We start from the raw sequence: 11,566 nt of genomic DNA, 5'->3' as shown, positions 1-11,566 counted from the left end.
TTTTTTTTAAATGCCCAAAAATATTTATAAAAATGTCTCATATATATTAATATAATACCGGAGAGACATGTCTTAACAAATGGAAATATTATAAAAAGATTTGTTTAAACTCGTCAAAAAAAGCCTAAAAATATAAATAAAATGTCTGAATGTGTTTTTTCAGGATCAGAAGAAAAACAGGTTTTAAATTTTCCGTAATAATTCATCAGATTTCTGTTTTCATATAAATTCTTTATTAACAGAGTTTTATTTTTTTTTTTACACACAAACACGACGTTCCTCGGCCTGTTAACGAGGGTCAATCGGTCCGATCACGAGTCCGGTCCGGTCCGTCGGATCAGAACTTCACCACCTTGACCTGCTTGGGTTTGGTTCTGGTCACCGGGACGTGGACGTCTTCGTGGTCGGCGCTCATGTTGTTGGACAACCAGCCGACCGTCACAGAGTTGGCTGGAAGAGCAAAACACGTTAGACGATAGTCGATCAATAATCAATAAAGCCTTCAGGTTGAGGACTGAAACACTCACTGGCAGCCTGATGTTCTGGACAGTCCTTCTGAAAATGTTCCACCGAACCACAAACCCGACAGCAGCCGCCTGAGGACGCACAGACAGGCCGTCAATCACAGATCAATACGTTCACCAATCACAGATCAATACGGAGCAATCACAGCTGGAAATATCAATCACCAATAATCAGAAGTCAGTTCAGCTGACGGAGAAGAACGACATAATTAATCCACTTTATTAAAACCTGATTAACGACCTGCAGCTCTGACGAGGTTTTAAAAACGTTTTTGATAAAAAGTAAAACGACAAAAAAAATATTTATAAAAAAAAGTGAATATTAATAAAATGTCTGAAAACAGTCATAAGAGGCTGGAAACGTGTAGAAAAAAGTATTAGAAATATATTTTTAATGTCTGAAAAAATGAATAAAATACCTAAAAATATATTAATAAGAATTATTAAACACAAAGTCCAGAAAATGTCTTTATAGAATATTTATAGAAAATCCAAAGAAAATAAAACAATTATGGAAGAATTTTAGCAAATATTCAAAAACAATAAAATGCCCCAAGATGTCCAAAACATATTAATAAAATATCTGGCAGCTATATATATATTTTTAAGTATCTGAAATATAAAAATCATGTTTGAAAAATAAAAAATTTAAAGTATGGTTTTTTTTATGCCTAAAAATAATATAATGTCTGAAAATATAGATTTTTAAACATCTAAAATATAAGAGACATTTAAAAAAAAATCTATATATATACATATATATATATGTATATTTTAAAAGTATGTTTTTTATTTTATTTTTATTTTATTTTTTAAATGCCTAAAAACAGAACTAAAACATCTGAAAATATTGGGAAAATATTAAAAATAAAAATAGAGATTAAAAAAAACAAAACAAAAATAAAAACATGTCTAAAAAATAAATGAAATGTCCAAAAACTAACTATTGACAGAAATCCTGATTTCCGGCTCCGATTCTGATCCGACTCATTAAAATCTGCTGATTAGTTCTTTAGTCTGAACTCAGCTGCATGTTTTCAGAATCTCTGCTCATTAAAATAATCCAACGAGGTTCCATCAGAGCTTCCAGAACTGGACCTGCTCCTATGAGTTCATGAAATAAAACCCGGTAAACGTTGCCGTCGGTACCTGTAGCGTAGAGTCCTTTGGGGTTGTCGGGGCAGGACCGGGACAGATGACCCGTCTGGCCGCAGATGAAGCACTTGGCGAACGGATATTCACCTGAAACAGAACAGAGGTCAGAGCAGCTCGGACCAGGCGCTGGACGGGTTCCTCCGGCCGCCACACTCACCCATCGCCGGGTCCACTTTGGCTCGGCACTTGTGGATCTCGTGTTCTGTGGATCCGCAGCGGTAGCAGATGTCTCGACCCATTTCCTCGTCCCGCTCGGCCTCCGGACAGTCGGCCAGACCGTGACCGGGCTTCCTGCAGTTGAAGCAGAGCTGCGGACAGAAGAAGGTCCAGCATGTTACCGGGCCTCAGCTACAGTAATAATACTAATATTAACCATTAATCAGTAACTGGACCGACACACGTCGACAAACTGCAACAAAACATTTATTTAAAGTCACATTTCACCAAACATCAGAAACTCTGTTGTCGTCTCTTCTGCCCTCAACAGTCAGACAATAAATATAAACCTGATTAAGCTCCTCTGAGACCTGAAGACTAAGTTCTAGTTTTAGAAGCTCAGAGGATCCAGACTTTAGTTGAACTGGTTTAATCAGTGAACTCTGTCTCCTCTTGTTAGAAAGCTTCACTCTTTGTTGCGGGTTCAGGTCTTGTGTGGGACGTCTGGAGCTGGACTACTCACCATCTTGTTCTTCTTGTCGTTCTGCCTCTTTAACCTTCTGTCCTCCCTCCTCCGGTCCTTCTTCAGCGCCACCTCCACGTCCTGCCGGAGCTCCTTGTCGGCCGTCGTCCCTCCTGAAGGCAGCGACCGGCCGCTCTGCTGCAGGTACTGCAGGAAGCCGTTCACATCCTCGTCCACGTACTCCTTCTTCTTACGGTTCGGCTTCTTCACAGAGGAACCGTCGGGTTGTGTTCTCCTCAGAGGGTCCCTCTGACCTCCAGGACCTCCATGAGCTCCTCCTCCTCCTCGTCCTCCTCGACCTCCTCCTCGTCCTCTCAGCTGACTCCAGGGCGTCGCCTCGGCTGGTTTGTGTTTGTGGACGTTGTTGGCTCTGGCCCACCTCGTCATGACGGGTCGCTGCAACGGAGGAGAAAGTCTTCAGATTTTTAGAGGTTCAAGAGACAAACCAGAGGATTTTCAGAGATTAAAAACTAATAAAATGCCTGAAAAACATAAACAATATTATTCTCAAACAAAATAATGATATTTTTAAAACATGCCGAAAGAATATTTAAAGAAATCTAAAAAATTATTATAATAACATTTCAGGAAATATTCATAAAAAATTCTGTTAAATAATATCGACAAATATCCAAAAACATTAAAAGCAAAACATTTTATTAAAATGTCTCAAAAACTTTAAAATGCCTGAAAAATATGAATAAAATATCTGATACAGAACTAAAAAATATTACAATATTTTAAAGTCAGAAAATATGAATAAAATGTTTTTTAAGCCTTAAAATATTAATAAAATGTTAGAAAATATTGTCAATTTTTCTTTTTCTTTTTAATTTCCCAAAAATACTTATTAAGAAGCCTCACAGCTTCTTTTTTTTATTTTTATTTTTTTAATCTAACCCTGACTGTTTGACTCTTTAAAGCATAAACATCAGTTTCTCGTGCTGACTGAAGGCTTCTCACAGCAGACAGCTGGTTTAAACAGTATTTCTGTGATGATTAACTCGTTCTCAGACCAACAAACCTTCACCTCGTTGTTCTGGTTCGGTTCTATTGTAGCTACAGTTCATTTAAACTAATATCACATCACTCAGATGTTAAAATCAGCTTAAAGAGTCCAACAACCGGCGAGTTTCACGTCTTATTGTTGAACATCAGGCTGGTTTCAACACAACGACACCGACAGAACCATGAAAGAACATTAAAAACACGTTAAAACAACAGTAAACTGTCTGAACCTCACGTTATTATCGTTAGCTAAACACACAGCTAGCCTCGTTAGCCGTTAGCTGCTAACCCTCGGTTCCGGACCGTTTCTATAAAATCAGCGGATTGTTCGGTTCGGACATGAAGCAGAAACAAGAACCAGCTTCTGTGCGGACAGAACGGCGGTAAAAGTAACGCTAAAGAAAGTAGAAAAGTAATCCAAGTTACCTTCAGAGGGTTTTTTCCTCACGTGTGTTTGTGTTTTTAACCGGAAGTCATTTCTTCTTCTACGGTCTCTTTGTTTTCTTCCTCTTCCGGTCTCGGTGTGTCAGCGCCCCCTGCTGCTCGGAGCTCCTGCAGGCTGCTGGAAGAAAAACGAAAAGATTTAATTTAAAAACAACAACAAAAAACAGCAGAAACGTGAACATGTTTTGTTCCAGAGTGATTTATTGGAGCTTTTTGTTTATAAGGAGGTATTTATAATTATTTTTTAAATGTCTTTATTAATGCGACAGCAGGATTTGTTGGTAAATGTAGATTATTTGATATAAATATAATAAGAAGAAGATTGTTTTTATTGAAGGAAAAAAATGAATATCACAATAGTTGGCAAATCATTTCTGGTTGAACCAGTTTGATATTTGTTCTACCTCCATTATGCATGAACCATCTACATAATCAATAATCAATAAATCAATGTTTCCTTCATGTAATATGTAAACTAAAGCTGAATATAGTCCAGAAAGCTGACAGGAGTTAATGTCAGAATGACTCAAAACTTCAAATAATGAAAGAAAAGTAGAAAAACCTTCACATGTAAGAAGCTCAAACCTTCAAATAAAACAAGATTTAATTAATATAAGAGTTAAAAATCTCTAATCAACACGTATTTATTCATGTGATTGTATTTTGTGGAGCTTTAATTGGATTTTATTTGGTTTATTTAGTATTTTTATGTGTTTTAAATACAAGCTTTGGTCTTTAACTGCTTTATCTGAGCTTATTAGTTGGACTTTAAACTCCAAACTTTAAACTGTTTTCCTCTGATTGTTTGGCCCGGTTTCGAGGGGTTTATCAGTGAGAAGCTGCATCTGGGCCTGAAGCAGGTCCGGAGCTCCACAGCTGGTCCCACTTGTGACTGACGAGGTTTCCAGATCTGCAGCTTCAGTTCGCTGCCGGACTCCAGTCGACATGCTGCAGCTGCTCGTTGTCACGCTTCTGTTGGCAGAAAACCTCCGACATGGTGAGAAACCAGAACCTCAGTCTGCTGCAGGTTCTGTTCTGACGGAGGCTTTCATCTGTACGCTGTGTTTCAGGGCGCTGCGGTCCGGTACCAGACCAGGGACAAGGTGACGGTTGTTGTGATGCTGAAGCTTGGTGAGGAACGTTTGGACGTTTGTGTGATTGTGTGAATGTTTGTGCAGCAGCTCAGGAGGACGGGATCAGCAGGGCGAAGCAGTACATGGACTCAGACCCGGAGACGCTGCAAGGTCGGTGGTACTGCTAACCTGAACCCAAACCCAAACCCTGATCCTAAACCTAACCTTGACTCGAACCCGAACAACGAGGGGAACCTCATGACACTTTAAACTTTAACTTTTTGCATAAAAATATGATTAAAACCTCAGAAACAGACGATAAATAAACATCTCGGCTCCATTTTTGAAGACAAATTCGACTTAAGAATAAAGTTCAAGTTCAGCTTAATTTCACTGATGTTGTTTTTATTTACTAGATGATTCGGTTTAGTTTAATCCTGTAAACATGTTTCTATCATTAGAGGCAATTAGTGGCAATCAGAAGAACTGATGTTTGTTCTGTGACTTGTTTTCTACATGAGAGATTCTCCTTCTTCTTCTCTGCCTCCTCCTCCTACTCTTCCTTCTTCTCCTCCTTCTCATTCTTCTCCTCCTCCCCCTCTTCCTTCTTCTCCTACTCCTTCCCTTATCCTCCTTCTCCTCCTTCTCCTCCTTCTTCTCCTTTTTCTTCTCCTCCTTCTTCTCCTTTTTCCTCTCCTCCTTCTCCTCCTTCTCCTTCTTCTCCTCCTCCTCCTCCTCCTTATCCTCCTTCTCCTTCTCCTCCTTCTTCTCCTTCTTCTTCTCCTCTTCCTTCTTCTCCTACTCCTTTCCTTATCATTCTTCTCCTTCTTCTTCTCTGCCTCCTCCTCCTCTTCTCCTCCTCCCCCTCTTCCTTCTTCTCCTACTCCTTCCCTTCTCCTCTTTCTCCTTCTTCTTCTCCTTCTGTTGAATCTTCCAGCTTCACAACCAGATGAAGAAACTTTTAATATATTTCATATTTTCCAGAGCTGATGTCGAAGGACTTGGCCCTGCTGGAGGGAGACATGGTTCTATCGGTGAGTGAAGTCCTTCAGATTCTAACTGGTGACACTGGTGGAGTCTGATCTTCAACCTGTGGATGACGTCGACGTGTTTTATTGATGTTTTAACTCCGTGCAGAGCGACAGGAACGCTGTGAACAACCGGTGGCCGACCAAGAAGATCCCGTACGCCATCAGCTCAGATCTGGGTAAGGAGCCGAGCCGGCGCCGTCGGTTGATGCTCGATGGAGTCGCTGCTTCACAGTCGCTTTGTTTTCCAGTCGGCCGCACTGACGACATCCTCGTTGCCTTGGCGATGGTGTCCAAGCACACCTGCGTGACCTTCCACCAGAGAACCACGGAGGCCGATTACCTGTTCTTCAAACCCAGCACAGGGTACGTAGAGTTTCTACAGCTGGGTTTATAAAAGCTGGAGCGTCCATAGAAAGTATTCACCTCCTGTAGAAGGTTAACGGACTTCCACATCGAGTTCTGACTGAGGAGCCACACAGCAGAGGAGAGTCGCTGCTCTATAGAATCAATAGGAGCCACCTGAGGTGTTTTGGGCCTCCTGGATGCTCCTTTGGAGGTTCTCCAGGTGAGAGCCCAGGGTAGAACCTGAACTATCTGGGGGGTTTATATCTCATCTGGCCTGAGAACACCTCAGGATCCTCCAGGAGGAGCTGGAGAACATTGCTGAGTAGAAGAAAGTTGGAAATTAGTTCACAGAGACAGACTCTGGATAAGAAATGGATCATATTTGTGAATGTAAACGTCAGAAACCCGTGAATGAGCTGGTTTTCTGGGACTAAATCTGCTCACTGGAGACCTGTGACAGACCGTCGGCTCAACTAGCTCAGTGTGGCTACCGTTATCTTGACAAGTTCTGAATTCTGACTTCAGTTCCTCGTGTAGCTCCAACATGGAAAGTTAGAAGAACCTCCACAACCCTAACATGTCAGCTGGTTCCTACAGCAGCAGAGTTTATTCTTATTCATACTTCAGTTGTTCACACAGTACAGACCAGCTTCTGTCCAGATGAAAGGCTGATTTAGAAATAACTTTAATGACTATCTCCGTCAGGCTGGTTGGAATCACAGCTCCTCTGGTTTTGCTTTCGGTAAAACTCTCCGGTCTTAACTGACTGGGATCTCGTCCAGGATCTATGAATCAGTTTCCTCGTTAGCTTTAATCTTCTGTTGGACTGTAAACGAACGTCTCGCTCTGAAACATGAGGTCAACCTGCAGCTTCGTTAATCTGCTCCTCCAGCTGCGCGTCCTTCGTGGGCTTCAGGGGCGGCAAGCAGCCGGTGTTTGTGGCGCCGCCGTGCATCGTGGGAAACATCGTCCACGAGGTCCTTCACGCTCTGGGCTTCCACCACGAGCACACGAGGACGGACCGCGAGCGCTACATCACCATCCTGTCCAAAAACATCATGCCAGGTAACGCTAACACTCAGAAACACCTGGTCTGCTCACTGGGCCTCCAGGTGAATCACCTCGGCTCAGAAGAACCGTGAAGGGTTCCAGAAATCCATTTAGAGATTAAAAAACAGAGACCAGTGATGGATAGCTGACAAAGAGGAGATGCTAACGGCTAATTCGGTTCATTGGTGCAAATCTTTTAAAAATGTAAAAGTTTTCCTGATTTTTATTTTTTTGTGAATTTATTGTCGTCGTCATGGCTCCCAAACTCTGGCTATATGTGGTGTTTCCTGTACGTCGGGACATTTCCACGATAAACTGATGCAGAAAAGGAACAAACTGGTGCATGGACCTGGACAAAGCCTGAACATGTGAACACGTATTTAACAGTGACGTACGATAAGCAGTCGTTTGTTTCATTATCACATTTTTCATTTTCAGTTTAGTTTCTAGAGAGGGTTTGATCATTTTCAGTAGTTTTTGGTTTAAACATGTTTAGTTTCCAGTAGATTCAGGGACAGTTTTAGCTTTTTTAAAAACTACAATAAGTGAGTTTATTTATCAGGGACAAGATTTACAGAAAAGGTGTTTCGATACAAACGCAACACTTGGAGGTCAGATGATATTTTAGATAGTTTTTCCTGCATAAACCGTTTTTCATACCTAATTATAGTTTATTATTAACTAGAGATGTCGGATTGAGGTGTACTTTAACTAGAACATACGTCTGATCCTTTATGTAAGTCTGATGTCGCACAAGTGCTGCAAATTTGAATCATTTTATTCAAACTGAACCAGTGGTGACTCGTCTTGTGCGGATTTATTCAGTAGATATTCACCACTAGTGACGTGTCCTGGAGGTTGTCTCGGTGCCCCTTTGCGAGCTAAACTCCCACAATGCTCTCTGCTGCCCACCTCCTCTGGTCTCTCCAGTAGGAAACAATAGGAGGCCACCTGGTGGATCAACCAGGTACTACAGATAACCTGCAGGGCGTGTTATTTATCAAAACGCTATCAGACGTTGGCAAATATGAAATGACTCTGATTGAATCGGGGGAATAATAACTCATCAGGACTGTGAAATGTTTTCCTCTGCAGGTGTTTTCAGGCCATTTGAAGGCAAACATTTTGTGTATATTTTAATCTGAAGAACTTTCCCTGTAGAACCTCTTTCAAGACAGTTTTTTTTTTTGGGTAGAAAGCAGCTCCTTACTCCAGTGGAGGTCCTTCTGACCGTCCCTGGAAAACTTCTAAATGGTTAAACTGGAGACGAACTTCAGATTTATTTCCCGGTTTATGTCCAGTTGTCTCTCCTCTGACACCATCATCAATGTAAACGTCACCAAACAGGCGAGCACAGTGAACCTCTGTTGTTTGATTTCCTGCATAGAGCTGGAGTCCAGTAACGATAATTAGTTGTTTCAGGACACCAAGAGTTCTGGGATCCAACAGCAGTGGAATCAAAAAGCAGATTATGTGGTCGTTCCTGTAAATGTTGGTCGCTGCAGTGGAAAGACGTCGTATAATGATCATGAATACATCTGTAGAACCGGACGTCTCTTTGGTTGTTGAAGTTTCTTCCAAGAGGCTTGTTCAGTTCGTTCTTACCTGCCTGGAGCTGTTAGAGGTCGTAGAACCACCTGAGGAAGGACCTCAGGACGGCCTCTTAAACACCTGATAGGTGGTTAGTTAACTGGTCAGAGATCAGTTTTAAGTCTTGAGGAGTCTTTACTCACTTTGACTTTTATTTACTGCCAACGACCGACATCTTGAACAGAATTTGTCTTCCTTGAAAAGCAGCGTTTTCCAGGTGGGTCCCTGATGTTGTTCATTTACAACATATGGATTATTTTATATCTCTTTACAGAACCAGTGTTTTAAACTGTGTGATGTGTTTCAGGGATGGAGAGCAACTTCAAAAAGTATTCGGGCCAAACCTTTGACCTCCCGTACGACACCACGTCCATCATGCACTACGGCAGGTAGGCGTCCCAAATAACGACTGGTGAAGAGTTTAGGTTTTATATTGGTTCTGTAAACGTTGTTTTTGTTGTTCCTGTATGGCAGCGGGTTTTTTTCGTCCAACGGTCTGCCCACCATCGTCGCCAACGACGACGTGAAGGGGATGGGACAGAGGGCGAAAATGACCGAGAACGACATCCAGAGAGTCCGAAAGCTTTACGACTGTGGTACGTTCACAACACACAACAACACAAAATGACCACAACATGACCACAAAGATGCAAAACAACCACAAAAGTACAGAAAGTGACCAACAAAGAGACGCCAGATACCCACAAAGGGAAATGAAATCCTGACAAAGAGACACAAGAATGAAAAAAGGATCACAAAGAGGACACAAAATAACGACAAAGCTGTGGAAAATCAACAAAAAAGACAGAAAACTACTTTAAGAGATGCACAAATGACCACAAAGGGATAGAAATGAATACAAAAAGACATCAAATGACCACAAAGAGGAAAAAAAAAGATGACAGAGACACAAACACAGAAAAATAATGATGAAAAGGACACAAAATGACCACCGAGATGCAAAATGAACACAAAAAGACACAATGGCTACCAAAAGAGGAAAAGAATCCCACAAAGAGACACAAAACTAACAATAAGAGACACAAAAAGACCACAAATATGGACACAGAATGACCAGAAAAGTTAGAAAACAACCACAAACAGATGCAGAATGAACACAAGAACACAACAAACTACTAAAAAGAGACACAAAAAGACCAAAAGGCACAAAACAAACACAAAGATGCACAAAGTTACCACAGAAAACTAATAAAAAGTCACCAAATAACCAATATACATATTAATATTCCTCATATATCCGCCACAGTGTTCTCACCTCATCAGTGTCAAATATTCATTCTAGAATAAACTGTATGAACTGGCTCCTTTTGTAAATATATATTTCTATATTCTTATTTCTTCTCTACTAGTGTTTTGCACCACTGAAGTTCAACGTCGTCGTACTTTGTGTGTGATGCTGATAAAAGCATTTTATATTCTGTTCTATAAAAAGAGACAAACTGTCAACAGAGACTCAGAGTGACCACAGAGAGACGAGCAAACCGTTTTATCATTATATATATTTATTCTAACATATATTCTGTGTTTTATTGTCATGTCTGTTGTCGTTCTTTGTGTTTCTCTGAAAGCTGAAGACAAACGAACTCGTCTGATCTTTTCTTTTCTTCTTCGTCACCAGACTCTCTGAAACATGAAACCGAAGGAGAAGCGAAGCAGCACGACGACGGAAACCCAAACATGGCCTCCGACCTCGGCGCCGCCAACAGAACCGAGCCGAGCGACGTCTCCGGACCGGCCGTCACCGTGACTCCTGCCGCCTCGCTGCAGCAGCTCAACTCCACCAGCAGGCGGCGCAGCAACACCACCGAGCCGCTCTGACCCAGTTCTCAATAAAGCGGACCTGTTCCCACTCATCCATCTCCTCCTCATTCATGTCCCTAATTAACTGCTGCCGCCACGGCAACAGATTAATCACGGCGCCGGTCCCAGAGGGAAGCTTGAGTCTTAATTAGCAGCAGCATGTTTACAGCAGAACCACTGGAGGCAGTTCAGAGGGTCAAAGTTCAGGCCGTTTAATGAGTCGGTTCAACGAGATGTTAACGAGCTCCACAACGAGCCAACGTTCATATTTAATTAACCAACGACGATCTAAATTAATTAACCCTGAGAAAAAACCAAAGTGGAGATTCTTTGGTTATTTAACAGTGAAATGAAAAAAGCAGGAACCAGCGAGTCCAACGCCGGAGACAACGACTGGAGGCTCCACGTCCTGAAGGTGTTTCACTCAGAGTCCACAGTGACGGAAAACTTGTTCAGTTTGTCCAGAACGAGTAAAACAAAAAGCTGATGGAACGGTACTGATGAAGTTCTGAGGCTCAAATTATGGAAAAAGTCCATTAAGGTGATCAATCTGGATCCTCCTCCAGCAGAAACCAGATGTTCTACCTTCATACTGTGAATAGTTCCAGAACCTTGAAGTCCAGCTGGAACCAGAAGTTTACATCCACCATAGAAAAAGACAGAAAACCTTTTGTTCTCACATTAAATCCAAACGTTTCCTGTTTCAGGTCAGTTAGGAGACAATCTTTTCTCACTTTCTTCAGAGTCAGAAGTTTCCATCCATCTCCTCAGTATCTGCTAGCGTTGCCTTTAAACTCTATGACTTTGGGTCAAACGTTCTGGGTTTCCTTCCACAAGCTTCTCACA

The 11,566-nt window shown here is 41.6% G+C and overlaps 2 protein-coding genes across 2 annotated transcripts; one reads left to right on the top strand and one right to left on the bottom strand.

Annotated features, from left to right (window-relative positions):
• Positions 1-210: 210 nt before the first annotated feature.
• On the bottom strand, positions 211-3,861 carry zcchc9 (zinc finger, CCHC domain containing 9). Its single transcript, XM_008300169.1, has 6 exons — positions 3,793-3,861; positions 2,359-2,754; positions 1,837-1,987; positions 1,674-1,766; positions 528-596; positions 211-450 (listed from the first exon to the last, which is right to left on the bottom strand). The coding sequence occupies exons 2-6, from the start codon at positions 2,743-2,745 to the stop codon at positions 338-340; spliced, it is 813 nt and encodes a 270-aa protein (XP_008298391.1). The 5' UTR covers positions 2,746-2,754; positions 3,793-3,861; the 3' UTR covers positions 211-337.
• A 943-nt stretch (positions 3,862-4,804) lies between these two features.
• LOC103370976 (low choriolytic enzyme-like) lies at positions 4,805-10,738 on the top strand. Its single transcript, XM_008300176.1, has 9 exons — positions 4,805-4,837; positions 4,881-4,941; positions 4,989-5,054; positions 5,868-5,917; positions 6,021-6,277; positions 7,152-7,324; positions 9,207-9,288; positions 9,374-9,495; positions 10,539-10,738. Exons 1-9 carry the CDS (start codon positions 4,805-4,807, stop codon positions 10,736-10,738), a joined length of 1,044 nt encoding a protein of 347 aa, XP_008298398.1.
• Positions 10,739-11,566: the final 828 nt, after the last annotated feature.

This window comes from Stegastes partitus, unplaced genomic scaffold, assembly GCF_000690725.1.
Source record: "Stegastes partitus isolate 25-593 unplaced genomic scaffold, Stegastes_partitus-1.0.2 Scaffold1506, whole genome shotgun sequence".
Taxonomy (NCBI): Eukaryota; Metazoa; Chordata; class Actinopteri; family Pomacentridae; genus Stegastes; species Stegastes partitus.
This window is presented reverse-complemented; position numbering and strand designations above follow the sequence as displayed.

Excerpts from the sequence above, each read along its gene's own strand:
- LOC103370976 (XM_008300176.1), top strand. The coding sequence starts at position 4,805 with ATGGTGAGAAACCAGAACCTCAGTCTGCTGCAG. Across the intron at positions 4,838-4,880 it reads AGAACCTCAGTCTGCTGCAG|GGCGCTGCGGTCCGGTACCA; the intron begins GTTCTGTTCTGA and ends GCTGTGTTTCAG. Across the intron at positions 9,289-9,373 it reads TCCATCATGCACTACGGCAG|CGGGTTTTTTTCGTCCAACG; the intron begins GTAGGCGTCCCA and ends CCTGTATGGCAG.
- zcchc9 (XM_008300169.1), bottom strand. The coding sequence starts at position 2,745 with ATGACGAGGTGGGCCAGAGCCAACAACGTCCACAAACACAAACCAGCC. Across the intron at positions 1,988-2,358 it reads ACGACAAGAAGAACAAGATG|CTCTGCTTCAACTGCAGGAA; the intron begins GTGAGTAGTCCA and ends TTCTGTCCGCAG. Across the intron at positions 451-527 it reads TCCAGAACATCAGGCTGCCA|CCAACTCTGTGACGGTCGGC; the intron begins GTGAGTGTTTCA and ends TTGCTCTTCCAG.